Source organism: Bison bison, unplaced genomic scaffold (genome assembly GCF_000754665.1).
Source record: "Bison bison bison isolate TAMUID 2011002044 unplaced genomic scaffold, Bison_UMD1.0 scf7180017864471, whole genome shotgun sequence".
NCBI classification, from domain to species: Eukaryota; Metazoa; Chordata; class Mammalia; order Artiodactyla; family Bovidae; genus Bison; species Bison bison.
In genome coordinates, this window is record NW_011495032.1 from 40,867,549 (window position 1) to 40,895,390 (window position 27,842).

Here is a 27,842-nt window from a genome sequence, read left to right on the forward strand (position 1 = left end):
CCTCAAGGGGCGGGTCAGCCACAGGTCCCAGCTCAACTCCCAGGGCCTCGAGGTGTAATGTGCAGCTGCCCTCATCTACCCCCGCTGGACTGGGGCTGCCAACGAGGTCATCCCCCTGGGGAACCTCGCTGCTGTCCTGTTTCCCGGCACTGCCCTCCTCGCTGGTCTCTGGCAGGGCCTGGATCAGGGTGGGGTCTATCACTGCCCCGGGATCATGGTCCGGCCCCTCAGGCTGGGCAGACGGTTGACTTGCAGGCTCTGAGTCTGGTGAGGGTGTTGGGCACTGCCTGGCCCCTTCTGGCTCCTGGCTGGCACCACGGAGCTGCCAGACCTGGTCGCCGGGCACGTAGCCATGGGCCTTACGCTTGTGGAAGAAGAGCGTGGTGTTGCTGAAGGTGCGGTAGTCACAGAGGGCACAGCGGAACTCGCGGAGGCGGGTATGCTTGCAGTTCTCGTGGCTCAGCAGCGCCTGCTTGTGGCGGCTCTGGTAGCTGCAGTAGCGGCAGGGGTAAAGCGGCACTGGAGTCCCGGGGTGGTGCTGGGAAGCCATGTGCTTCTGCAGCTCGTACTTCCGCTTACAGGCGAAGGCACACACCTCACACATCAGGGACTTGCCCTGGTGCCGCAGTTTGTGGCTGCTCAGCTGATCAGCCCGGTGGCAGCGATAGGAGCACTGGTTGCACTGGTATCTGCCACAGAGGGAAAGATCACAATTATTAAGTTAATCACAGCCACTACCAGTCACTCATAAATTCATACCACGGGCCAGGTTCCACATTTACTTGTACATGTGTCATCTGATTTAAAACATTTTCTTAAAAGTCTTTATTAAATTTGTTACAATATTGCTTCTGTTTTGTTTTGGTTTTTTGGCCGTGAGGCATGTGGGATCTTGGTTCCCCAACAAGGGATCAAACCCGTACCTGGTGCATTGGAAGACAAAGTCTTGACCACTGCACTGCCAGGGAAGTCCCTTGTCATCTAACTGAATCATCTTTTCTGCTACCCTATGAACTAGGTATCTCCATTTTATCAGTAAGGAGACTAAGGCATATAAGTTAATAACTTGCCTCAAGTTACAAAGGAAGTGAAGGGCAGTGACAGTCTAGCTTCAGGGCTTGTATTCTAACTCTTAATCTATGTTTCTTCCTAAAGGGAAGATATGAATCAGCAAACTTCTGCAGACTTCCAGGGTGCTGACATGGCTACAGCCCCTCGGGCAGGTTTCTGCACCGAGTTCCCACTCTCCACAGAGGTGTGAAAGCTAAGGAGAGACTCCCTAGCCAGCTGAACCCACTGGTCAGAGGGGAACTTGCCGGGATGTGGAAGTGCCAAGGTCGGGGTCACAAGCATAGCCCATCTATGTCACCAGGACTGGGCTCAGAGCTCAAATGACACCTCAGTCTCGGGGCCTCTCCTCTGGGTCTGCACTCCCTTCCCTGAGCCCAGAGAGGTCTCACTGGGCTCAGATCTCAGCCTGGCCCACAGGCAGAGGTCAGTTGGAGGCAGTGGAACAGAGATGACAGGAGCAGAGGGGTGTGAGGAGGAGTCTCTTGGAGCCGGAAGAGAGACGGGGCTGGGAGCCGACTTCAGCCAGCTTAACCCCCAGTCACTGGGGGAGGGAGGTAGGGAGGGAGGCACACGTGCGCGCATGCCTGAGGTCGCCTGCGTGCTTGCGCATGTGCACGCTGAGGTAGTGCTTCCACTTGGTGACGTAGCCGCACTCGGTGCACATGTAATCCTTGGTGCTGGAGTGGGTCAGCATGTGCTTGGACAGGTAGCTCACGTCTCGGCAAGTGAAGTCGCACAGTTCACACTTGTGGGGCTTCTCACCTGTGGGGGTGGGGTGAATGGGGAGAGGACACAGGTCAGACACGGACTGACTGAGGATGCCCTGATGCCTGGCAGGAGTGGAAGCTGAGGTGCTGATGGCAGAGTCAACGCTGCCCCATGGCCCTCTCGGATGACCACGCCTCCACCCCGAAACCAGGGAAGAGGGGCGGAAACAAAGACCCAGCTTTTTTCAAAGTTGGTTCTAGATTTGTTATACAGCTTACTGGCACTGGTGGCCAACTGCTCCACTTAGCCCAATCCACTTAGTTTTGTGGAAGAGGAGGAGGAAAAAATTAGGTAATATGACATAGTGGTTAACTCTGGAGTCCAACACAGTCATAAAGATATTAATAGCTGACATTTACACAGTGCTCACTACGTGCCAGGTGCCTTTCTGAGCACTTTATAAAAATGCCTCCCCTTACTGAATCCTCACAACAGCCCCACGAGGCAGGTGTTCTGATTCCCCCATGTTACAGAGGAAGAAGCTGAGGCACAGAGAAACCATAGAGCTATTCGGCAGTGGTTGAAATTCCAGTTTACTACTGTGTGGCCTTGGGCAGGTCATTTATCCCCTCTAAGTCTCAGTTTCCTGGTTTTCAAAAAGGTGGGGGGAGGGGAGGGACACAAAAATACTGACCTCACACAGTAGACATAAAGTTTAAATAAGATGCCCCAGAGGACTCCAGGACGAGCTGTCCGTGTAAGCTGGTCAAGACCTGGCACTGACTGGTGAGGCTGGGCCCATATTCCTTTCAACACCTTTCCCTGAGGCCCCTGCTACCCACTCAGCTTCTCCCCTGATGGTGAAAGAAAAGCAACCAGCTGGCTCTGGTTCTAATACCAGCTGTGGGATCCTGAAACAGTCCATTTAAATGTTCAGGGTCTCTCATCTTCACCTGCCTCCGTCACAAGATTGTTATGAATAATAAATATGGAAGAACTCTGTAAACTGTAAAGGGAAAGTGAAGTCGCTCAGTCGTGTCCGACTCTTAGCGACCCCATGGACTACAGCCTACCAGGCTCCTCCATCCATGGGATTTTCCAGGCAAGAGTACTGGAGTGGGGTGCCATTGCCTTCACAAACATCTCAGAGACATTATGGGCTCAGTTCCAGACCATTACAGTAAAGCATATACTGCAACAAGGCAAATCACACAAATTTTATGGCTTCCCAGCACACATAAAAATGTTTTGTTCATATACTGCACTGAAGTCTATCAACTGTGTAACAGCATTCTAACAAAACAATGTGCATGCCTTGATTAAAAAATACTGCTAAAAAATGCTAACCATCACCTGGCAATGCAAGGTTGCCACAAACCTTCAATTTATAAAAAAACATAGTATCTGCTAAGAATAATAAAGTGAAGTACAATAAAAGAAAACACGCCTATATTGATGTGAGGTTTTAGGAAAGGCCCCCCAAAATGAGATTTTGTGACTAAAGCCTATATAGTAATGAACTGTTTAATGGGAACAACAATGGCTTTGCCACAAGCTGCCTAAAAACCGTCCTCCCAAACTAAAGAATCTTTGATGAGATTTTTTTTAAATGTCTGGTCAATCCACCGATACTTACATAGAGATCACAAATGGGCAGATGCTATATAGCCAGGGAGCCCGATTTGGTTTTTATTCAAAGTACCAGTAATGCTGATAACCAATTAAAAAGTCTGAGTTGAAAAACCTGCAACTTGCAGGTCATGAGACGTGATCATCTTTCAGTGTCATGGCTGCCAAGACTATAACATATAAGGATGGCTCAGTCCCTTCAGCCCCATCTCTCACAGCACATCACAGAACTTGAGGTACAAAGGCAGGCATCTGTCCTGGTTTGGGCTTCTTTGCTTTAACAGGCTAGGTAAACATGCCTGACTAGGGGTGGGCAGAACCCACCAGGGCATTAAAGGTGAGGCACAAGAGCACAGGGTCTGAGGAAAGTGAAAGTGAAGTTGCTCAGACGTGTCCGACTCTTTGCGACCCCATGGATTGTAGCCTACCAGGCTCCTCCGGCCATGGAATTTTCCATGCAAGAGTACTGGAGTGGGTTGCCATTTCCTTCCCCAGGGGATCTTCCTGACCCAGGGATTGAACCCAGGTCTCCCGCATTGCAGGTAGATGCTTTACCGTCTGAGCCACTGGGGAAGCCCCTGGGTCAGAGGGCCTGGATTCAAACCCCAGCCTGACCACTTTCTGAGTTGATGGACTTTCAGCTTAAGGCTCATTTGTGAACTTCAGATGCTAGATTTATCTCATGAGTCCTATGCAATGTATGCAAAGCCCCACCATGTGCCTGGCACACACGGAAAGCTCCCATTTGCCGCCATCGCCCCCACTACACGGAGCGAGGGAAGCCACCTCACCGGTGTGCAGCAGCATGTGGCGGATGAGCACCCTCTTGTGGGCGGTGGCAAAGCTGCACTCAGGGCACTGGTGGATCTTCTCGTGAGCGTGCATCTTGCCCACATGGTCCTGGTAGGCCACCGGGTTGAAGGTGGCAAAAGGACAGAAGGTGCAGCGCAGCTCTTCACTGCCGGGGTGGCCCTGCTTCTTGTGTTTGCGGAACAGGTGCTTGTTGGAGCAGGCGAAGTCACAGTGGGGGCAGTGGAAGGCATAGTGGCTCTTATGGTGGGCTTCCATGGCTTCCACCGTGGCGAAGAGCATGGGGCACGAGTGGTGGCGGCACTCCACAGCCCGCACCCCGTGGGTCTCCTTCAGGTGCTTCACGAAGGCCTTGCGGTCGGGTGCCGTGTGGCTGCAGCCCTCCTGGAAGCAGCGGAGGGGCTGTGGCTCGGCCGCGGCGGCCACGGTGTGGCTCTTGAGGTGCTCCTTCAGGGCCTGGCTGAGGCGGAACTCCTCCCGGCAGACAGGACAGGCGTAGGTGTCCGAGTAGAAGTTGGAGATGTCCTCGTGCATGCTGGCCATGTGACGGTTGAGGGCATTCCTCTCCACGGCGCTGTAGTGGCACAGCGGGCAGCGGTGGGCCTTCTGGCCCAGCTCCCGCAGCAGGTGGGTCTTAAGCTTGCTCTTACTGGTGAAGAACTTCTGGCAGTTGGGGCACTGGAGACTGGGGTCTGGGAAGTGGAGGTGTAGGTGCTCCACCAGATGAGTTCGCTTCTTGAAGCAGCGCTTGCATTCTGGACACATGTGGGTCTTGAAGAGGGACTCGGTGCCAGAAGCTACAGTGCCTGGGAGAGGGAAAAAGGAGGGGAGGGTTGACAGTGAGTCTTCAATAGGCCAGGGACTGACCATATAATGGGAGAACCACAGTCTGCCCAGACAAAACATGCACGCCTGCATGGCCTTGCTCCTTTCTCTCCGGGAAACCAAACAGTAGCATCTCAAACTCTGCAGGCTCGAAGAAGAGACAAGACGTTCAAGTATTTAGAGAAAGAAAATCACAACGACTTCTCAGACCATGCTGTGGCCTGTAAGAAGTGCTTCACCCAGCCACCCTCTATTCCTAAGACTCTATCCAGAAAAGCTCGAAAGAACAATCTTGATGGAACATTCTTGTTCCTCCTGCCCTCCATGGGGGCAGTTGGAAGAATCAGGAGGGCTGGTTGGAAGGAGAAGGACCTCACAGGGAGTGAGCAGAGGGAAGACAAGGCAAAGTACTCTTACTTCTGAATACTCCGGTCAGAGAGCTGGTAATAAATATAATCAGATCCTTCCTGGTCATCTGTTGGTAAATATGCTCCCTGTGGGAATGGGCTTCAAATGCTGTTCTACTCAGATGGGAGTAGATGGGAATGCAAGGGTTCAGAAATGCAGTCTTAGGGGGCTCAATGTCAGACAAGACAGGCTGCCAGTTGCTAACCTCTGGCATCTTCGTACTATGAATATCATCCTCTCTCTCCTCACAGAAGAGCCTTCTGCCTGAGGAAAACCAACTCCGAGAGCAAACGCTATTTACCTTTCCCTGCATCACCAGGGGCTTCCCAGGTGGTACCAGGGATAAAAAACCCGCCTGTCAATGCAGGTAGATGTAAGAAGCACAGGTTCAATCCCTGGGTTGGGAAGATCCCCTGGAGGAGTGCACAGCAACCCACTCCAGTATTCATGTCTGGAAAATCCCATGGACAGAGAAGCCTGGCAGGCTAGGAGGTCGCACAGAGTCAGACTGAAGCGACTTAACCCGCATGCACTGTGTCACCAGGGACTGTGCCCATCTATCACTTCCCCAGTAGCTGTGTCGAAGAAGAATGTTAGGAACGCAAGGATGTGAACCAAAACTCAGAAAACCAAACCCCAGAGCCTCAATGCCAGGCCCTCCAAGTCTGTTCCTCCCCACCAAGAGGTTCAAGCCCATCAGGCATTACCTTCCAGCTCCAGGGCTTTCTGGGAGCTCTTCTGGCTACCACGCTCCTCTTCCTCCTCTTCCACTGACTCCTGCCCAGGTGAGGGTGCTCCTGTCTCCTCTGAAGGCTCTCCCGTTCCTGGAGGCACTTTGGGAGCTGCAAGTGCAAAGAACTTGATGACTAGAGAAGCCAGCGCAGCACTGAGTGCTTGAATTTCCCTCTTACTGGCTGGGAAGAATCACCTCTCACTGTGAAGCATAAGAAAATCCTGGGTTCTAAGCACATACGTTTATTCCCAAGGGGACAGAAAGATCAGGAGCTAAGCTGTTAGTAATGCTCCAATCTAAAGTAAATCAAGGGCTTCACTAGCGGCTCAGACAGTAAAGAATCCATCTGCAATGTGGGAGACCTGGTTTTGATCCCTGGGGTGGGAAGATCCGCTGGAGAAGGGAACAGCTACCCACTCTAGTATACTGGCCTGGAGAATCCCATGGACAGAGTAGCCTGCCAGGCTATAGTTCATGGGGTCACAAAGAGTTGGACATGACTGAGAGACTTTCACTTTCACAAAGTAAATCAAACCTCAGGTAACACCAAACTCAGACCCCTTGAAGGTAAGAGCTTTGAGGTCACTGGAGTGGGGAGAGGGACACAGAGTAGAGGAGGACAGACTAGACTGTACTTCCTTGACTCAGGTCCCCAGGGCTAACAGCTGGTGGCTCAGTGCGGGCAAATATCCCTGACGTCTAAACGTCTACTGAAAAATCCAACTCAGCAATTCAGGGACATAGCCTGCGCTCCAAACCCATTCCTTCTATCCCTCATTAGAGGCAGCTGCCACTGTAAGGCAAAGATGTATGACTTTTTCATTCCAGGAAAGAAGAATCTTCTGTTTGCACCAGAGCACAAATCAGTGGTAGCAAGCCAAATTCTCTCATCAGAACCCTGGCCCCGCTGGTCTGATTTCTCTATTTCCTCCTGCTCCTCTACTCACCTCACGCTCTCTTTTTGAGACCAAGAGGAATAAGAATCATTGAAGCACCACCTCCATTGAAGGTTTCTTTTTAAAATAACCCCAGCTTCTCCTGCCCAATTCCACTTGCTCTAACAGGAGTCCACAGGCATTCCACCAGTGGCTATAGCCACTGACGGGCAGGGCAATTTAGCTTCTGCCCTCAGAAAGTTCTAAGATGGATCAGAAGAGATGTTGGTTAAATCACTTCAGTGCAGCCTAAGCCAATCTTCAGTCATTGCCTGCCTGGTCCAGGATGTCTAGATGCCCTCCCACATCAGTCAGTAATCCTGACCTCCTGAGCTACTACTCTGGATTCTCTTAAATTCATGCATACATTCATGGCATCTGTAACAACTGCCTCTTCTACAGACCAACTGCAGCTGTGTTCCAGGCAGGAGACTGCTGGGCCCTTGACCTCATACCTGGCAGCAACTCCTGGGAAGGAAGACCCATTACAGCAGACAGTTCTTGCTGCGTCCCAGCCCCATGACTCCGCTGATGCTGCCGGAAGAGTTTGACGTTGGAGCCCACAAAGCTGCAGCGGTTGCAGTGGAAAGGGTAATGGGTCTGCCGATGCAGCTCCATGCCCTGCTGGCTCCCAAAGAGCAGGGGGCAGCCCCGGAAGGAACAGGGCACCGGAAGCGCTCTGTGGGTCAGCCTCAGGTGCTGGTGGAGCTCCTTGCGATCTTCAGTGGAGAACACACAGCCAGACTCTGGGCAGGAGAAGGTGTCGGGGGTGCCCCAGTGCATTTTGAAGTGGCTCTTCAGGGCCTGGGGTTGGGCAAACTCTTGTCTACACACAGGGCATGGCAGGGAGCTATCTGGTGGGCTCTGGCCCTGCAGAGGGCTGGGGAGAGTGAGGTTGCTGGGGGGCAGCTCTACAGAGCAGGGTGGGGTAGGGAGGCCCTGCACGGGCTGCATAAGGGTCTCAGTGCACTGGTGCAGGGCCAGCAGAGTGGGCTCTGCGAAGCTCTGCTCACAGCGCTCACAGAAGTACACCTCCATCACCTTTACCAGGACACCTGTAGGCAGAGGACCGACAGAGAAAGGCACAGGATCAGACAGAATGAGACTCAGAGGAGTTAGTTACCAGCAGAAAATATAAGTGGATCTTTTCATGTCTGCGGAATGGAGATGGACTTAAGTCTGATTCTACACCTGACTGTAAGCCCCTAAGGTCAAGGACAGTCTATCTTACATGATACTCAGCACAAAGTAGGCATTTCATAAATATTTGTGAAGTGAAAGTAACAAGCATTAACCAAATCCAAAAAGCATTAAGAAAAGGTGATATATTTTGCCCAAATGAAAAATTAGAAATTCTCACAAGAAGATAATGACAATCTGGGGGTAATGTCTGTGACATACATGACAATATATATGTTTACTTTTATATTCTGTGAAAAGACTTTCAAATGCACAGTGACTCATAAAATGGAGGACAGCCTTTCTGAAATGAGCCAAATCACATTCATAGTAATTGCTGCCATTTCTTAAGTAATGGCAGGACCTTGACAAAGAAAGGCTTAGGAAACACTTTTACTTGATCCTCCAAATGCCCTATGAGAAGAGGGACCTGGGATTCTGCAAGGTTAAGGCCACCATGCTTGTTAACGGTGGAGTCCAGGTTTGTCCTCCATTCTGGTAGTCTTTTTTCTCTTTATATTTTTCTTTGTTTAAATAAAAATTCAGTGCAACAGCACATCTATATAAGAATATCCACCTCCCAGCCTCACACACACAATTTGGTCTATATTTTTTCAGGCCTCATGGGGTCACATTTTCATAATTTTTTTTTTCTACTTGCTATATATCAAAGATATTTTTATCTAAAAGTAGTACATTTAGATCTATCTCATATTTTTTTTTGTCCAGTTCACGATACTTCAGAGCATGGATAGAGCAAAATGAAATTAACCTTACTGATGGATATCTGGGTTGTTTCCAAATACTGTAAAGAAAGCTGCCCTACACATCCTTATTCCTGTATCTTTGTGTGCGTATGTGACACATTCTATAGAATAGATCCCTAGAAGTAGAATTACTGGGTCAGAATACACTCATTTAAATTTTGTTATGTGGATAAATTGACCTTCAAAAGATCACACTAATTTATACTCTCCATAAACTATAAGATAGGGTCTGCTTCCCATAGCCTCACCAACACTAGTTTTATAAAAAAAAAAAAAGCTTAATTTTTGCCCAAGTGTTGCAAAACAGAAGTGGCATCTCATAGGTACTTTTAACTAGAATTTGTCTGTTAGTGATATTATGGTTAGAGACTTTTTTTTTAGTGAATTGCATGTAGGTTTCTTCCCCTCCCCTTTAAAAAACAAAACAAAACTGTTTCTTTTTCTTACTGTGCAGCTCTTTGAATTTTAAAGATATTAACTCTTCTTATATATTGCAAATGTCTTTCTAGGTTCCTTCTCAATTTATTTACTATTTCTTTCACCACATTAAAGTTTAGAAATGTTATACGATCAAACCAGCTAATCTTTCCCAGTATTCTTTGCACACTGACAAGGAAAATTGGTACAACTGTAGCTGGAAGATGACAGTTAAAAAATAGGGAAGCTACCCCAAAATAAGAAGTTGTAGATGTAGGAAGAATAACAGGGAGAATCTTTCTTCTAACATAAATTGTTCAACTCCCAGTCATAACGCATGCCTTGGGAGTTAAATATGTTATCCACAAGAAATCAGAGCAGGGAAATAGCAGATTACCTCTAGGAAGCCCTGACAAGCCCTGGGTGGTAGAGGGAGGCTGGGCCTTTTGCTTAAACCCTGGCTGCAGTCCCTGGGTGGGAGGGTCAACATGGAGAAAAGAATCCCTGAGGACAATAGCAGTAAGAATTGGGCAGAGGTGTCAGAAAGGTCTTCCCTCCTGGATTACTGCCTAGCAGACATAAAGCCCTTTCAGGGAGACTGCCAAGAGCTTGGTACAAGTTGTGCACCACCTTGCCAGCCTCCAATCAACATTCACCAACTGCAAATCAAATTACAACATCTCTAAGTATAAAAATAGGATGCTACCTTGTGTCTTCATCTTGTTTATAGGCAAGGATCAAAAATAGCACGGACAAAAAACTCAGGCTTGCTTATCCTACTGCCCTGCTAGCAACTGTGTTTATACCTGGAGTCTCTCCAGGAGCACCTGGGGACAGATTTCCAGCTACTGCTTCCACAATGATCTCCATGTTCCCTGTGTCCTCTTCAGTGGCTGTGGCTTCTACCAACAGGCAGCCTGGGTCAGGAGGCAAAGGTGGAGGGTTCCCAGGACAGGGGCTATGGACAGGCTCTAGGATTCCATGGTTAGAGAGAGGTGGGGGGATCAGCAGTAGCTCAGGGCACAGTCCATCCATCTCCCCAGTGCTGTTGGCTGGCTGTGAGTCCAACACGGTGTCCGTCATCATCACCAGTTTCTGTGCTGTGGCCTCTTATATGCTGATAAACCAACCAGAAGAAAAATCAAACAACATATAATTAGATCTCTCACTTTCTTCCCAGTTGGGGTGGGTGCACAGCCCAATGCCTGCCCCAATTAGGCATGTCCTTGCATGGCAGCATGCCATACCTAGTTAACATGGACATTTTCTTTTTAAGACAATGTTTACCTGGAGAAGGAAATGGCAACCCACTCCAGTATTCTTGCCTGAGAAATCTCATGGACAGAGGAGCTTGGGGGGCTACAGTCCAGGGCATCGCAAAGAGTTGGACACAACTTAGCAACTGAACAACAACAGCAACACACAATCAGACAGATTGTGATTTTTTTACTTTACAAAACTGTATTGGTTTTGCCATACATTGACATGAATCCACCATGGGTGTACATGTGTTCCCCATCCTGAACGCCCCTCCCATCTCCCTCCCAGTCCCCATCCCACCAGCACCGAGGACCCTGTATCATGCATCGAACCTGGACTGGCGATTCATTTCACATGTGATAATTTACATGTTTCAATGCCATTCTCCCATATCATCCCGCCCTCGCCCTCTCCCAGAGTCCAAAAGACTGTTCTATACATCTATGTCTCTTTCGCTGTCTTGCATACAGGGTTATCATTACCATCTTTCTAACACATATATACGTGTTAGTATACTGTATCGTTACCATCTTACTAACACATATATATGTGTTAGTATACTGTATTGGTGTTTTTCTTTCTGGCTTATTTCATCTGTATAATAGGCTCCAGTTTCAGGAAATATCTCTTGACAGAAATGTGGCATAAAATGGAAAGTGAAGTGACCTAGCAATATGGAATATAGAGTTTTGTAAGAAATTAAAATTTGTGTATAGAATAATAGTTGCAAATATTCAAACAATAAAGTCTATGGCTAAAGGAGAAAAAAAAAGAAGACAATGTTTAGAACAAAGGCATTAAAATGATAATAGTGGTCAATATAGCAACGAGACAAGAAATTGTGACCCATATACTAAACATTGTTTCTTGGAGCTAAGTGACCTTTGTCATATCAGTAAGCAATCTGGGTCTCAGTTTTCTTATCTGCAACAAAATTGGGTAGGGCCAAGCTATCAGGGATTCCCTGACAGCTCAGCTGGTAAAGACTCCACCTGCAATGCAGGACACCCCGGTTCAATTCTTGGGTTGGGAAGATTCACCAGAGAAGGGATAGGCTATCCACTCTGGTATTCTTGGGCTTCCCTTGTGGCTCAGTTGGTAAATAATCTGCCTGCAATGTGGGAGACCTGGTTTCGATCCCTGGGTAGGGATGATCCCCTGGAGAAGGGAAAGGCTACCCACTCCAGTATTCTGGCCTGGAGAATTCCATGGACTGTATAGTCCATGGGGTTGCAAACAGTCAGACACAACTGAGAGACTTTCACTTTCACTTTCAAGGGATCTCAGAGGTCCCTTCCCCTCTTAACATCTTAGGATCTCACTATTCCTTAGCTCACAGCCCTTCCTTCATGATCTGGCCCTGCTGCCCTCTCTAGATTCATCTCCCACCTCTCTCTGCAGAAGATCTCTGAGCCAGTGATTCAACTTTTCATTGATTTGCCCTTTCCCAGACTCACCACATTCTCTTCTGCTTCTATATACTATACATCTCTCAACTTGCTGGGCCTTCTCCCCTTTGTCATCTCTCTTGTCTGGCTAACCAACTCCTAACTATCCTTTAAGAATCTGTACAGGGACTTCCCTGGTAGTCCAGTAGCTAAGACTCGTGCTCCCAATGCAGGGGGCCCTGGTCAGGGAACTAGATGCCACATACCACAACTAGGAGTTTGCATGCCACAAGTAAGATCAAAGATAACTCAGACCTGGAGCAGCCAAATAAATAAATGTCACTTTACTATGATGGCATCCTGACACGGTTCATCTAAGTTTCTGTCTCTAGGGTCTTCATGGCACTTCGTACATAGTTCTATCAGAAACATGTCACACTGCACTATTGTTTACTTGTCAGTCTCCCTCCCTAGACTTGGAGCTTTCTGAGTGGATTTTACGGGAAGTTATCACTTCACTGAACATAAATCACAACAGCCTATGCAAGTCAGACAAGGGATTCTAATGAAAAACTGTGATGCAGTGGTAAAGAATCTGCCTGCCAATGCAGGAGACGCAAGAGACATAGGTTTGATCCCTGCATCGGGAAGATCCCCCGGGGTAGGAAATGGCAACCTATTCCAGTATGCTTGCCTGGGAAATTTCAAGGACAGAGGAGCCTGATGGGCCACAGTCCATGTGGTCACAAAGAGTTGGACACGACTGAGCACACACTTACACACAGTTAAGAACTGAAGACAGAGATGCAAGGCTAGGCTTCTACTAAGATAACAAACCAGAGGCGCCTTATGTATAAAGTAACACACCTGGAGAAATTTCTCATTCATTATGGACCTAATATTGAACATTGGAACTCAACTCAGAAGTGAATGTCAACTAAATTGCATATCCTGTTATGCTGCTGCTGCTAAGTCGCTTCAGTCGTGTCCGACTCTGTGCGACCCCATAGACTGCAGCCCACCAGGCTCCCCTGTCCCTGGGATTCTCCAGGCAAGAGTACTGGAGTGGGGTGCCATTGCCTTCTCCATTGCTAAAATTAGTTTGCGCTAAGTAATTAGGAATTAAGGATGATAGTATAATCACTCCATGAAACTGAGGCATGAAGGTCAGGTAAGGGGCGCCTAGGGCTAGAAAATCATTTTGTGGGTGAGAATTCTGCAACTCAAAGACTCAGATTAGGGAAATTCAGAAGGTGGTAGAGCAGCGCACTTCCGCCCTCAGAGGGTTCTCTGGAAACCACAGACTCCACGTATCGCTGCTCTAAGGAATCTTCCAGCTCCAGTAATAATTGCCTTAACGGGGAGCCAAGGAGGAGGGGGTGTCGTCTAGACTGAGAACCGTCAGCCGCTGGAAGGCCGAGTGAGGTGGGACACAGGTGGGCACAAGAGAAGAAATGAGGTTATCTTCGGGGCAGCGGTACCGAGGAAAAGAAAGGACACATTAAGGCAGAGAGAAGGCCTGGGGAAAGGGTGAGATCGGGTCTGGGGACCAAGGCACCCCATTTCCACTTGCCTGTGGGCTCTACTCACCGCGTGGCCTTGGGCAGACTGTAGTCCCCTCGCTTCCCGGGCCGTCAGCTTTCCTGTTTGTAAAGTGGAGGCGAAGACAGCCTCCACATCGTTGGGCGGGAGCGGGAATCACTATTGCCGGCAAACGGGAAAATCGTTTTGTAACCTGCAAGGCTAAGGAGGGAGCATCGTCATGCTTACTGTCCTAAGGAGAGGCAGCGTGTAACCGGGTGGGGTCCACAGCAATGACGCCGGGGTTGCTGATCTGATGCGCCGGGGCCTCGCTCGTCGCCGCGCTCCCTTCTGCACTTCTCCCGAGCGTTCCCATGGCCCAGGCCTACCCCTCATTCTGCGGTTTGAGAAACTTTTGCCTCCAGCCTGCTCCGCCCGCACTCCCTATTAGTTCCCGCCCCGCAGCCTCCAGCTTACCTCCGGCCCTAGGCGGGCAGGAGCCTCATCTCTATGGTCGTCCAGCGGCTGGAGTGGCCTCCCGGGACGCTCTTTGTGCGACCGCCTCCGGCCCAGAAGCCTCTAGGACCGCGGCATATGGAGGCCGCTCTCTCTTTCTTTGTGAGGCGGCTGGAATACTCTCTCTATGGTTCTTCCTATCGTTTCCCCCCGCCCCCACCTCCTCTCGCCCTGAAGCCCGAAGAGTACCATCGAGAGTTGTGGAGCAGAGTGGTGTGGCCGTCTCGGTGGGTGTGACGGGAAGTAGATGAAAGAATTCAGGGGCGAAGCCAAGTGGAGAGTGCCCAAAGAGCCGAGGGGTGAAACCATCGAGAGGAAGGGCCAGAGAGTCATGGCGGTAAGGGGGAGGAGTGACTGATTGCTGCAAACCACGCTGCTGGAGGCGCGAGCTGGGGTGTGGAGGGGGTTCGGGAGGAGGCTTCTGGGCGTCCGACAAGGACCAGGAGCTGAAAGGGCTTTGTCTGTGGCCTTCCACGCATAGGAATTTTGGAATTCTGGATCCTGTTCTGAGCTTCAGCAGAGTTCACTGCTGTCAGTTCACCGCACTGCGTGCCGGCATAAAGCAAACCGGCGGGGGGTCGGGTGAAGTGTGCTAGAAACGATTTGACCTCCTACCCCTTTCGGGATCTTACAGCCTAGAATCAGGCCCAGTCACATTTTATTGCGGGGCGGGGAGTGAAATTCGGGGGAATCTCCGTGGAAAAGGTAGCAGATGGGCGGGATTTGAACTCTACAGAGATTGAGGGAAATAAAATGGGCATTCCGAGTCAAGGAGGAAGGAGGCTTGTATATTTGTTCAACAGAGAATATTGGGAACTAAGCCATTAAAGGTACGTGGGCCCCGTGTTGTGGTGGCAGAGGAGTTTTCACCTAATTCAGGGACCTGTTGAGAGCCAGTCATTGGAGGTGTTGGAATAGGGAAACTAATGGCATTGAAGCAGAGCCTTATGAAGAACACTCTCGACCCCTGTAGAGCAGTTTGGTGAAGCATGACCAAAGTGGAGATCCACTAAGATGCCACTTCAAGAATTAAAATTAATTTCGAAGAGACAGTTTAGATGGGAGGTAATAAAAGGGCTAACAGGACATTAGAATGTAAAGTAGATGAAAGGATACCTGAAAGACATGATACGTGATAGCAAGGCATGAGGATATTGACAGATTGACAGAAGAGAGTAACTTCCCTGCTCATTCTGGCCAGTGGGTCCCTGTCTCAACTGATCCCAGGGACCACAAAAATGCTGTCCATCTATTATCCTGAAGTCGGTTATATCATTCAGTCAGGTTTAAGGAATTCCAGAATAGTGTCTGGCAGGCCACAGGTATGAAACAGGATAATGAAAGGCAAAATGGGACAAGTGGCTCAGTCTCACCCCTTGGGTCCAATACCAGCCCCACCCCACGAAGGGAGGGTATTGAAGCACGTTGTAATACTGACCTGTCATTCCTCTCCCAGCTTCTGTGGGGCGCGAGAGGAATTTGAGTCCTTTTTTAAAACTAATTAGTGCTTTATCCCATCTCTACTGCCCCCCATCTCCAGGTCTTGAAAATGCCTCGGGGCCCGTGAGGTTCAGTGTTTTCCTTTCAAGATGCCCCTCTCAGACTTTGTTCTGGCCCTGAAGGACAATCCCTACTTTGGGGCTGGATTTGGGCTGGTGGGTGTGGGCACTGCCCTGGCCCTGGCCCGGAAGGGCGCCCAACTGGGCTTGGTGGCATTCCGGCGCCATTACATGATCACACTGGAAGTCCCAGCTCGAGACCGGAGCTACGCCTGGTTGCTTAGCTGGCTCACCCGCCACAGTACCCGAACTCAGCACCTCAGCGTTGAGACGACGTACCTTCAGCATGAGAGTGGCCGCATCTCCACTAAGTTTGAATTTGTCCCCAGCCCTGGAAACCACTTTATCTGGTAAGGCTGGAAGCCAGAGAGGGCTCTGAGAGTGGAAAAGAATGAGAGGAGGTGGACTTGACCTGTTTGTTCACCTCATTTTGCTCATTCTTATTCAGGTATCAGGGGAAATGGATCCGGGTGGAACGGAGCCGAGAGATGCAGATGATAGACCTGCAGACGGGGACTCCTTGGGAATCTGTCACCTTCACGGCTCTGGGCACCGATCGAAAAGTTTTCTTCAATATCCTGGAGGAAGGTGTGGGATGGCACAGACAGCATTTTTGGGGGTGGGGTGGGGGTGGCAGTTGCAGGGATGGAGTATTTGACATCAAAGGAAGAGAAGCTTGGAGAGGCGGAATAGGAGGATCTGGGCCCATGGAGCAGGGCCTGGGGACTGTGGGCACAGCTCTGCCTAGTAGCATGGCAAAGGGTAATTATGAGTTTTGTCTCATCTTCCCCCTCCCAGCTCGAGAGCTAGCCCTGCAGCAGGAGGAAGGGAAGACAGTGATGTACACTGCTGTGGGCTCTGAATGGCGCCCCTTTGGCTATCCACGCCGCCGCCGGCCACTGAATTCTGTGGTTCTCGAACAGGGTCTGACTGAACGAATTGTCAGAGACATCCGGGAATTCATTGATAACCCCAAGTGGTACATTGACAGAGGTGAGAAGCAGCTGAGGTCTTGGTGGCCAGATGGGGCAAATATAAAGCTCTATCCTCATTCCCATAGATGAAAGGGAAAGAAAGGTTGCCTGAAAGGAATGATTGCTTCCAATGCCAAGGCCATCAGGCCTCCAGGGAGCAGGGTTGGGGATGAATGTGGACATCTAGGGCAGAGTACATGATTCATTTGCCTTGACGATCATCCTGGCTGTATTCCTAGGCATTCCCTACAGACGTGGCTACCTACTCTATGGGCCCCCTGGTTGTGGAAAGAGCAGTTTTATGTGAGTAGAGTCAAACTTCTCTTAACCCTCAAACTAGAGAGAAATTGGGCTGGTGGGGTTGGAAAGGGAAATAAATGTGGGGAACAGGAAAACATGAGACACATGGAGCACTACTGTGAGGTGGTGGAAGGATTAGGCCTCAGATTCAAAGCTAGTACTGGAAGGAACAAGCAGTTGGACCCAAGGACCAGTTCCCAGCTTGCCAATTACCTGTCACCCCTCCATAGCACAGCCCTGGCTGGGGAACTGCAACACAGCATCTGCCTGCTGAGTCTCACGGACTCCAGCCTCTCAGATGACCGGCTCAACCATCTGCTGAGCATGGCCCCACAGCAGAGCCTGGTGCTCTTGGAGGACGTGGATGCTGCCTTTCTCAGTCGAGACCTGGCCGCCGAGAGTAAGTGAGGGGGTGTTCACGGCACGGCGGGGAGAGAGGGTATTTCTCAATGAGGAACAGTGGAATAAAGGAGAAATCCAGAGAACAGGTGGAGGATACCTGGGTTAGCAATCAGAGTCCACTGGAGACATGGATAAGTAGGGGGCACAGTAAGCAGGGAGCAGACAGGGGTGCTAATTTGAAGTAGGGCTGTGATCACTCATGCTTCCTCTATGCCTTCCTCCAGACCCAATAAAGTACCAGGGTCTAGGCCGGCTCACCTTCAGTGGCCTGCTCAACGCCCTGGACGGTGTGGCTTCCACCGAAGCTCGCATAGTATTCATGACCACCAACCACATCGACAGGTAAGGAGTGAGGTACTCAGACCTGGAGGCGAGACTCCATCCCCCTCAGCCTCTCTGGAGGATCAGGAGGTTCGGAGGAACCATTTTGGGGGTGCCAGTGGCACTGCTGCTCACAACTGCTTTCGCTGCCTCTCTTTTTAGGCTCGACCCTGCCCTGATACGCCCCGGGCGAGTAGACATGAAGGAGTACGTGGGCCACTGCTCACGCTGGCAGCTGACCCAGATGTTCCAGAGGTTCTACCCGGGGCAAGCAACTTCCCTGGCTGAGAACTTTGCAGACCGTGTCCTTCAAGCTACAACACAGATCAGTCCTGCCCAGGTGCAGGGCTACTTCATGCTGTATAAAAATGACCCTGCAGGGGCCATTCAGAATGCAGAATCTCTGAGGAGGTGACAACTGGGCTGTGCCCAGCTTTCTTCTCCAGGAGATCAATAAACACCTGCCAAGCTACTTTAGTGTCTGACTTCCCTCCTACCCCGCCCGCCATGTTGGCACTTGAATAAAATCCTGGGGCTGTAAACATAGATGCCTCCAGGGACCCTCAGGTATCCACGTATACAAATGCTAGGGACGTAGCCTGCCTAAGACAAGGTGGGAAGAAGAGAGACTGTAGTAAACAGGAAAGTACTATCCTCTACCTAAAGGTATTCAGATACATATAGACAGAGAAATGTGGCTGCATGCACAGTGGCTTATGTAGCAAGGTGGGGCCTGCATATTCTGCTTAAATGTTGGCCTCTTCTGGTTTTCCTTGGAACCCACTATTCTAGCTGAGATGTCAGACTCTTCCTTTATCCAGACCTCAATCTCTTGGGAGAAGAGATTTCAGAACAAAATTGGGGCTACTCTGGCATGCTCGTCTTCCTGGAAATTTAGAAAGAGCCACACTTCACGGTTAGGCACTGGTGAGTAAGGAAAGCCAAACAAGGCCAATCTCTTTATTACCCATTCCCGACCCAATTCCCTGTCCCCCCACAGTACTGCTAGGAACCATCCTCTGACTCGAGGCTCACAGGTTCTCTTCGAGGACCAGGCCGGTAGGCTCCCCGACCCCGAGGCAGGCGGGGATAGGAAGAAGCTGGTGTCCGATTCTTGGCGCGTTCCCAGTGGGCACAGTCCCGAGTCCTGCGGGGTGGGGGACCCTGCCATTCACCAGGCCCCTTATCTTGGGGAGGACCTTTACCCCCTTGGTTATGAGACTCTGGCTTTAGGTCCATGGACTCCTTGAGGGGCCCCTCAGGAGACTGCAGTTCCTGGGTGTCACTGGTACCTTTGAGGGTATTGCACTCCCCTCCTTTCAGGTGCCTCCGTTCAGGCTGTCTCCATGGGCCTCGACTGGCCCGGCGGGGATCGAGCACAGCTTTCTGGGTCTCGCCCAGCTTTGGCAGATGTGGCCCAGCCCCTGGAGTCTTCTCACATGTGTACTGGGAGGCCAGAGGCAGAGAAACTGACAGGGCAATGTGAGTAGCTGATGTGGTGGATGGTTCGGTGGCAAGGGTGCTGGGCTGGTGGGATCCTCTGGAGACATCTATAGCTGACTTGGGTTCCAAAGGGGCAGGAGGCTAGGAGGAAGTAAGTAGAGACAGTGATGGAGATATAGTTCCTTAGAGCAGGGAACTGCAGGACCCTTGCCCAGAGTCCAAGCCGACCGCCATCAGCCTAGACCTCCCAGGGTAGAGCAAAGCTCACCCATGGGCCATGGCAGGGGGTTGCTGGTTAGGAAGGTAGCTGTCATCAAGGGAGGAGAGGGAAACTCTTCTCTCACCTGCTGAAGGCTGATGAAATACCGGTTACGCTCAGCCTCAAGGTCGATGATGCCCCCCCTCTCCTGCTGTCTCTGGTACAGCCTCTTGCGCTCTTCTTGCTGGCGCAAGCTCTCTGCATCAGGCTGGTACAGCTCCTGGAGGAAAAGGAGCAGAGTGGAACAAAGGGAAGAATAAACAGAAGGCAGACCTGAAATCCCTGCTCTTCCAGACTGCCTCAGGAAATGGGCTCAAGGTTCTTGGTTTTAACCCTTGGATTAGGCTCATTAGAGGGCTTCCCTCATAGCTCAGTTGGTAAAGAATCAGCCTGCAACGCAGGAGACCCCGGTTCAATTCATGGGTCGGGAAGATCTGCTGGAGAAGGGATAGGCTACCCACTCCAGTATTCTGGGTTGGAGAATTCCATGGACTGTATAGTCCATGGGGTCGCAAAGAGTCAGACATGACTGAGAAGTTGTGATGGAGAAGACTTAGAGTAGTGCAGCCATGAAATTAAAAGACGCTTACTCCTTGGAAGAAAAGTTATGACCAACCTAGAGAGCATATTAAAAAGCAGAGACATTACTTTGCCAATAAAGGTCCATCTAGTCAAGGTGATGGTTTTTTCAGTAGTCATGTATGGATGTGAGAGTTGGACTATAAAGAAAGCTCAGCGCTAAAGAACTGATGCTTTTGAACTGTGGTGTTGGAGGACTCTTGAGAGTCCCTTGGACTGCAAGAAGATCGAACCAGTCCATCCTAAAGGAGCTCAGTCCTGAGTGTTCATTGGAAGGACTGATGCTGAAACTGAAACTCCAATACTTTGGCCACCTGATGCGAACAGCTGACTCATTTGAAAAGACCCTGATGCTGGGAAAGATTGAAGGTGGGAGGAGAAAGGGACGACATAGGATGAGATGATTGGATGGCGTCACCAACTCAATGGACATGAATTTGGGTAAACTCCAGGAGTTGGTGATGGACAGGGAGGCCTGGCGTGCTGCAGTCCATGGGGTCACAAAGAGTCAGACATGACTGAGTGACTGAACTGATTAGGCTCATTTGGAATAAACTTTAGATTTCTGCTGGGGGCCACGGCTTTGCAGAGGGGGCCCAGGCAGCTTAAGCCCAATTCCTGAAGTCCCATTCGAAGCAGACAAGATGCCATTGATCTTGATTTAGACTAAAAGAGAGTTCTCTTACCATGGGCTGCTGGGGTTCAGGGGCTGCTTTCAGGGAGGCAAGATCGTACACGAGTGGCTCTCTGCACACTGGGCACTGCACACCAACGGCCTTCTGAAAAGAGAGGTGAAATCACACCCCAGCTTCCCAGCCCAAAGCACTCGCTAGCTGGCCAGCCTCAACTGCAGAGAGTTGGGACAAAGGGGCATGGGCCCACCCACGCAGCAGTGAGAGGGCACAGAGCGGGGGCTGCCAAGCTAGAGGTCTGAGAACCTTCTGAAACCACATGCAATATGATTACACAGATATAATGATGCCCTTTTTCCTGGACAGAGGTGAACTTTCATTCATCTCAAAGGTACCTATGACCCTGAAAAGGCTAAGAAGGCCCTGGAATGGAGGGATAGAAAGGCTGTGAGTCATGTAAACAGGGGTGAGGAGTCGACCTGTTCGGGTGCAGCGTGCTGCCGTTCCTGCTCTCGCTCCCGTCCCTGGGCCTGCAGCTCATGCTCCATGTGCTGGATGTACCGAGCCAGGCAGTGGCAGTGGAAGTAGTGGTAACAGGGTGTTTTGGTAAAGGCCTCCTTCTCCTGGAAGGAGGGTGGAAGGGGCACACTGTCAGCACTCTCCCCCCTGAGCCCCTGTGTCTGTCACCTGCAGACCCCCAGGTCCCAAGAGAGTAACCCACCTGGAAACCATAGAGGCAGATGACGCACTGGCCATGGGGGATGTTGTTATCTGTGAGAATTTCCTTCCCTTTCTGAGAGGAGAGAAAAAGCTGTTCAAATAGGGAGGCAGGGGCCGTAACTGTGAACGAAGCTTGTCAAGCTATTCCCAGGAGTGACTGGCAGGGCTGTCTCTCATGGGGCCAGTTTATCTCGTGGTCATGCATTTCAGTCTTGGTGATCATTTCTGCTTAGAATCAATCCTTCCCTATGTGCCACTCCTCCCCTGCAAATCTACCTAGCTCCAAAATCCAATTTAATTGTTTTTCCACTAAGTCACTTGAAATACTGGGGATGAAAATAAAAACTTAGAAAAAAAAGTGTTCAGTTAAAACTCACATCTTCTGGGAAGCCTTTCTTTAAGTATCTCTCCCTCAATGGGCCTGTTGTGGAGTCAGCTTTCAGAAAGAAAGTGAAGGCATGGACACCCCAAACGGACAGAGAACTGGAAAGGCAGCAAGCTATGAAATACACATGCACACTGTCACTTGGATAGCGACTACTCTGGAATTCCACAAAGTTCAAAGCTGCATCGTGGAGGCTGATTCAGAAATGCTACAGTGCTCCATGCCCATTTTGACTCCAGGCCACCCACCTTCATTCTTTTATGAACATTTTCCTTAAAAATTGAAAGCAGAGGAAAATAAGGCTGCATTTGTGTTTCTGATCTCAAACAAAAGTTAGCTGTGTATATTAACTTGTAGCTCGAGGCATAATTTCATCTGGGTTGTTTCCTTCATTAGGGTAGAAACTCTGAGGAAAAGAACCAAGACTCTCTATTCAGCTCCACTGGCAGACTACCAGAGATCTCTTCAAGAAAAGTAGAGATATCAAGGGAACATTTCATGGAAAGATGGGCACAATAAAGGACAGAAATGGTATGGACCTAACAGCAGCAGAAGATATTCAGAAGAGGTGGCAAGAATACACAGAATTATACAAAAAAGATCTTCATGACCCAGATAATCACAATGGTGTGATCACTCACCTAGAGCCAGATATCCTGGAATGCAAAGTCAAGTGGGCCTTAGGAAGCATCACCACGAACAAAGCTAGTGGAGGTGATGGAATTCCAGTTGAGCTATTTCAAATCCTAAAAGATGATGCTGTCAAAGTGCTGCACTCAATATGCCAGCAAATTTGGAAAACTCAGCAGTGGCAACACGACTGGAAAAGGTCAGTTTTCATTCCAATCCCTAAGAAAGGCAATGTCAAAGAACACTCAAACTACCGCACAATTGCACTCATCTCACGCACTAGAAAAGTAATGCTCAAAATCCTCCAAGCCAGGCTTCAACAGTACATGAACTGTGAACTTCCAGATGTTCAAGCTGGTTTTAGAAAAGGCAGAGGAACCAGAGATCAAATTGCCAACATCTGTTGGATCATCGAAAAAGCAAGAGTTCCAGAAAAACACCTTCTGCTTTGTTGACTATGCCAAAGCCTTTGACTGTGTGGATCACAACAAACTGTGGAAAATTCTAAAAGAGATGGGAATACCAGACCACCTGACCTACCTCCTGAGAAATCTGTATGCAGGTCAGGAAGCAACAGTTAGAACTGGACATGGAACAACAGACTGGTTCCAAATTGGGAAAGGAGTACGTCAAGGCTGTGTATTATCACCCTGCTTATTTAACTTTATGCAGAGTACATCATGAGAAACGCTGGGCTGGATGAAGCACAAGCTGGAATCAAGATTGCTGGGAGAAATATCAATAACCTCAGATATGCAGATGACACCACCCTTATGGCAGAAAGTGAAGAGGAACTAAAGAGCTTCTTGATGAAAGTGAAAGAGGAGAGTGAAAAAGTTAGCTTAACACTCAACATTCAGAAAACTAAAATCAGGGCATCTGGTCCCATCACTTCATGGCAAATAGATGGGGAAGCAATGGAAACAGAGACAGACTTAATTTTTGGGGGGTCCAAAATCACTGCAGATGGTGACCATAGCCATGAAATTAAAAGATGCTTGCTCCTTGGAAGAAAAGTTATGACTAACCTAGATAGCATATTAAAACGTAGAGATATTACTTTGCCAACAAAGGTCCATCTAGCCAAAGCTATGGTTTTTCCAGTAGTCATGGATGGATGTGAGAGTTGGACTGTGAAGAAAGCTGAGCACCGAAGAATTGATGCTTTTGAACTGTGGTGTTGGAGAAGACTCTTGAGAGTCCCTTGGACTGCAAGGAGATCCAACCAGTCCATCCTAAAGGAAATCAGTCCTGAATATTCATTCGAAGGACTGATACTGAAGATTAGCTCCAATACTTTGGCCACCTGATGCGAAGAACTGACTCAGTGGAAAAGACCCTCATGCTGGGAAAGATTGAAGGCAGGAGGAGAAGGGGATGATAGAGGAGGAAATGGTTGGATGGCATCACTGATTCAATGGACATGAGTTTGAGTAAGATCCGGGAGTTGGTGATGGACAGGGAGGCCTGGTGTGCTGCAGTCCATGGGGTTGCAAAGAGTCAGATGTGACTAAGCAACTGAACTGAACTGAAATGGCAGACTACTCTTCAAATGTTCATTTATGGCTAGACCCTCCAGGCAAGATCTCTAGCTACTATCAGTTGCCAATGCCAGGAGAACAAGAAACACACTCTTGGTGAAGCATGAAAAATACAAGTTAAAGAGAAAAAATAATTTTGTCAAGATGCTGGTACACCCGTGGTGGATTCATGTCAATGTATGGCAAAACCAATACAATATTGTAAAGTAAAAAGAAAAAGATGCTGGAATAGGCAACTTGGGGAAGCTACAATGCTGTCTTTTGGGGAGATTTTTTGAAACAGAAGACAGTCTGTTTCAGACAGATCCAGTCTTTCTGGATCAGTTTTGGCCTTACCCAAACAAGAACTAAATGAATGTCTCCAAACATATTTAAGATTCTAGGCTCAAAACCTCTGTTGAGAGACACTGCTGTAGCTGGAAGGGAAGGACATTTCCCCAGGCTAGCACATCTCTTACCTCGATGAGTTCATAGAGCATGGCAGTACCCAGTCCAGCCTCAGCCACGTGACTTAGCGCCTGTGAGATCCTGGCGGGAGAGGGCAAAGCAAACATAAGGCTGCCCTTTCCACTCCAGACTGAGTTGTTTCCCACGTTTTCCCTGCTCTGACTAGCCCGACTCACTTGTGGATCTGTTCATCTGAGAGTCCTCGGGGGTTACGGATAGAGATCTGTGGCACCTCATGGGGATACTAGAGGGAGAAAATAACATGTTACTGCTAAAGCCCTCTACCCCAAGGCCTCTCCCTTCCTCCCGTTGCTGCCATAGAGGCCTCACCTGTGTTGGAACCTGAAGCACCAAAGTGAAGCAGACATACTGGGAATCCTGGTCCTCTGCAGTGGCAGGGTGCAGGGTGATGTAGATTTCCCATGGTGATGACCTGCAGGTGGATGAAGTGGAGACCTGGGATGTGACTGTGCAGGGGCTTGATGAGAAGAGAGTGAAGTGGGCAGAAGAAGTGAGCTTCAGGCTCTTTCTTTTGGGGTGATTAAAGGAAGTGTTTGTCCATATGACAGAAATATTTTTGAATCAAGGCTCACAGATACTGCATGGAATCCTCTTATTACCAAGGGGACTCCTGCCCATCTCCAGTTGAACACGTACCTGCCATTTCCTTTAACCACCTGTAGTTCGTCCAAGTAGATAGACTCTAACACTTCAACTTCAGAGGGAAGGACCCTAGAGAGACCAGGGGAGATTGACTTACTGTTACAACTCTTCATTATTAAGTCCTACTAAGGTCAACAAAGGCTGGCTTTGTAGAAAAATGGCCATCTGTCTGAGTGTATTCTCTTGCTGACCTCCATAAAAATTCAGGAAATGTTTGTCAAGTGGCCAGGTAGAAGCATGGGAATCAGTGTTTTAGAGATCATTTCTGCCAACAGATGAGCAAACAGATTCCCAAAAAGATGAAAAGGCTAGCCCAAATCTCAAGACTTAATGGAGGCAGAATTGGGACCAGAGCGGTTTCCAGCTGCCTGTTTTAAGTTTCATTGCACTGTTGGCTGTTTGTTAGTGGCCATCTCCCTGACCCAGAAATATGACATTCATTGATTAGCATTAAAGTTACCAATACCACTTCTGGCTTTCCTTACACCAGTGTTCATCATGGATCCCAGCATCTACACACACTGCCAATACCAGTCATTGCAAACCTCCTCAAAGGAGATACCAACTTGAACAGAACAGATCTATGTGCTGTAAAGGCTGTGCTGCAATTGAAGAGCCATCAGCCTTGGAATGAGGAACAGGTACCAATCACTTACCAGCTATGTGATCTGAGTAGGTTCTTTTATCTGTCAGCCTGAATTACCCCGTCTACCACATATAGATACCATCACCCACTCCAGGGTTATCATAAGGATGAAAGGTGATTTGTTTATGTGAAGTGCCTAACAGTATGCTGACTATACTAGTTAGTCTATGTCCCCTTTTTTTCCTGTTTGTGTATAACCTTTTCCCATAAAAGGAAAGACAGAGGGATGTAGTTAATATATTTATGGTCCCTGTTGTCTGACTGATCTAGCCCAGGTCAGGATCCTGTGGTCCTGATGTAAATCAGAAGACACACGTTTCCTTAAAAGAAACAGGAGATGTAATGCCACTGAAGATGAGTGGCTGGCTAGAGGGCACAGCTTTACCCAGATAATATGTGGAAAGATACATGTTTGGTTTGCTTTCTCATACTTATATCTTATCCCTTCTTCACTAAGAACAGAGTTGCCCTAGCTTGATATATGTGTGTGTGTGTATGTGTGTGTGTGTGTGTCTGTGTGTATACAGAGAAAGATTGATTCTCAAAACTTTAAAAGTCTTTTTAAGTCCTAAGCAGACAATATATAAAATAGATAATGTAGGTAACAGTTGAGTAGTTCCAGCTGGCAAGAGAGTCAGAATGTTAGAGCACCACAGACTAGCTGTACAGTCAGTACTGCCCTTGTCATGGCACAAAGTGTCCCCTTAGAATCTTAAAGTCCCCCTGAATAAGTTGTAAACTACATCTAGGAGGTCTCAAAAAAGGCTAGCACTGGCTGGGCTCCCTGAACCAATGAAACACTGAGGTACAGCCTCCATCAAGAGGTCCTTCAATACTTCACACACCCTACCTGTGACTTGGGTTCTGGATGTGAGATACGGGATGGGACGGTGGTAAGATGGTGACAGATAAAAAGGGAAAGGGGAACTGTAAAATGCCCTAGAACTAAGAACTAAGTTTTGGAATCAGATAACCTGGATTCCTAGTGATTACTATGTACCTTTTGGCAAATCATTTAATCTCCAGGTCAGGTCGTCTCAGGTGCTATACCACAGAGTTGCTAATGAAAAGGAGGCTTCTGTATGTTACAAACCAATCTTGATTCTCTCAGCTATTCTGAGGTGGATGACACACCCACTTTTTTAACATTTAAGGACACTGACTCACAGAAGCTAGGTGGCCTGGTCAGCATCACATAGCTAATAAAATGTGAAGTGAATCCATATTTATTTCCAAACCCCAGAGTCCTTCCAGGTTCTGGTCCCCTTGTTAAGAATGTTTAAGAGAAGGACTAGGAGAGCTTTTGTGAGGTGTAAAGCTTTATTCAGACAACAGTCCTCATTAATGCTATCGGTAAGGGAGACGGCTGAGGCTGAGGAAAGCCTCAGCGAAATAGACTGATTCAAGGGGAATGAGGAACGGGGGGCTGACTGGAGGATATCGGTTCCGGGGATAAGGGATGGGGGAGAGATTTGATAAACTGGCATTCCCCCGCACCGGGACCCTGAGCAAATCCACTTCAGATAAAGAAAATGGGACGGGGTGAAGTCGGATGATCGAACCAGATAAGGCGCGGCCTGAACTGGCCAGGCCGGCGCTGATGCGGTCTCCCGGTCTGACAAGCGCCCCTCCACCACCCGCCCGCTCCTCAGCCCAGTAGAAATGTCAGCGTCTCTAACATCCCTCATCCCTCGCCCCGCCACACACGCCCGCCGTACGGACCATCCGCGGCTGCCGCTAGTCCCCTGGGCCGGATTCAGGCGGTCAGCCAAAGCCCATGCCCCCAAAGTTACCAGTCCTCATCCCCTGAGGCTACCGCCGCAGACACCGCCATGTCTTCTGCAGCCCGCAGCCGGAACCGGAAATACTCTTCGCGCAGTCGGAGGCGGCGAGTTAAACAGGGGAGGGAGGGTGGCTAGCGGCCGTTTCTAGGCAACCGCCGAGTCCTGGTCCTTAGATGGTCCTGATGGCCAAGGGACGGTTCGGAAGTGCCCTTAGGAAGTGCCTATGGGCGGCCCACTGTCTCGCCCACACCCCTGAACCTCTTTGTTCTCCGAACCTCTGACCAGTTCTACCGAGTAAAATTGGTAACAGTGTGAGTCTAAAGAGACCGGCAGTGGGGGTGGAGAAGAACGCTAACTCAGGCAAAGTACGAAGGCAGCCAGAAGGGGCGG

General features: G+C 49.2%; 4 protein-coding genes across 9 annotated transcripts in view; 2 read left to right on the plus strand and 2 right to left on the minus strand.

Annotated features, from left to right (window-relative positions):
- ZNF142 (zinc finger protein 142) overlaps positions 1-14,214 on the minus strand; it is a 19,830-nt gene extending 5,616 nt beyond the window's left edge. Inside the window, exons 1-7 of the mRNA XM_010861200.1 lie at positions 14,129-14,214; positions 13,721-13,873; positions 10,289-10,599; positions 6,159-6,293; positions 4,200-5,024; positions 1,656-1,833; positions 2-689 (exon numbers count right to left, since the gene is read on the minus strand). Coding sequence (XP_010859502.1) covers positions 2-689; positions 1,656-1,833; positions 4,200-5,024; positions 6,159-6,293; positions 10,289-10,568 — 2,106 coding nt within the window. The 5' untranslated portion in view covers positions 10,569-10,599; positions 13,721-13,873; positions 14,129-14,214. The remainder of the gene's footprint in view (position 1; positions 690-1,655; positions 1,834-4,199; positions 5,025-6,158; positions 6,294-10,288; positions 10,600-13,720; positions 13,874-14,128) is intronic.
- Positions 14,215-14,241: 27 nt separating this feature from the next.
- Positions 14,242-18,195, plus strand: LOC105003770 (mitochondrial chaperone BCS1). 4 transcript variants are annotated; one of them, XM_010861196.1, is made up of 8 exons: positions 14,242-14,504; positions 15,708-16,076; positions 16,175-16,314; positions 16,525-16,719; positions 16,940-17,003; positions 17,231-17,400; positions 17,627-17,744; positions 17,886-18,195. In XM_010861196.1, the coding sequence occupies exons 2-8, from the start codon at positions 15,757-15,759 to the stop codon at positions 18,136-18,138; spliced, it is 1,260 nt and encodes a 419-aa protein (XP_010859498.1). In that variant the 5' UTR covers positions 14,242-14,504; positions 15,708-15,756; the 3' UTR covers positions 18,139-18,195. The 4 variants fall into 4 exon arrangements, with proteins under 4 accessions (XP_010859498.1, XP_010859499.1, XP_010859501.1 ...); XM_010861197.1 differs by having other exon boundaries at positions 14,349-14,394; XM_010861199.1 differs by having other exon boundaries at positions 14,503-14,561.
- A 450-nt stretch (positions 18,196-18,645) lies between these two features.
- On the minus strand, positions 18,646-27,763 carry RNF25 (ring finger protein 25). 2 transcript variants are annotated; one of them, XM_010861207.1, is made up of 10 exons: positions 27,462-27,763; positions 25,017-25,091; positions 24,690-24,792; positions 24,536-24,603; positions 24,371-24,440; positions 21,358-21,429; positions 21,116-21,259; positions 20,691-20,780; positions 19,511-19,645; positions 18,646-19,307 (listed from the first exon to the last, which is right to left on the minus strand). In XM_010861207.1, the coding sequence occupies exons 1-10, from the start codon at positions 27,500-27,502 to the stop codon at positions 18,729-18,731; spliced, it is 1,377 nt and encodes a 458-aa protein (XP_010859509.1). In that variant the 5' UTR covers positions 27,503-27,763; the 3' UTR covers positions 18,646-18,728. The 2 variants fall into 2 exon arrangements, with proteins under 2 accessions (XP_010859509.1, XP_010859508.1); XM_010861206.1 differs by having other exon boundaries at positions 20,691-20,783; positions 27,462-27,552.
- STK36 (serine/threonine kinase 36) overlaps positions 27,715-27,842 on the plus strand; it is a 26,742-nt gene continuing 26,614 nt past the window's right edge. For both annotated transcript variants that reach the window (XM_010861204.1, XM_010861205.1), the window contains exon 1: positions 27,715-27,763. The gene's annotated coding sequence lies outside the window, so the exon portion shown is untranslated. The remainder of the gene's footprint in view (positions 27,764-27,842) is intronic.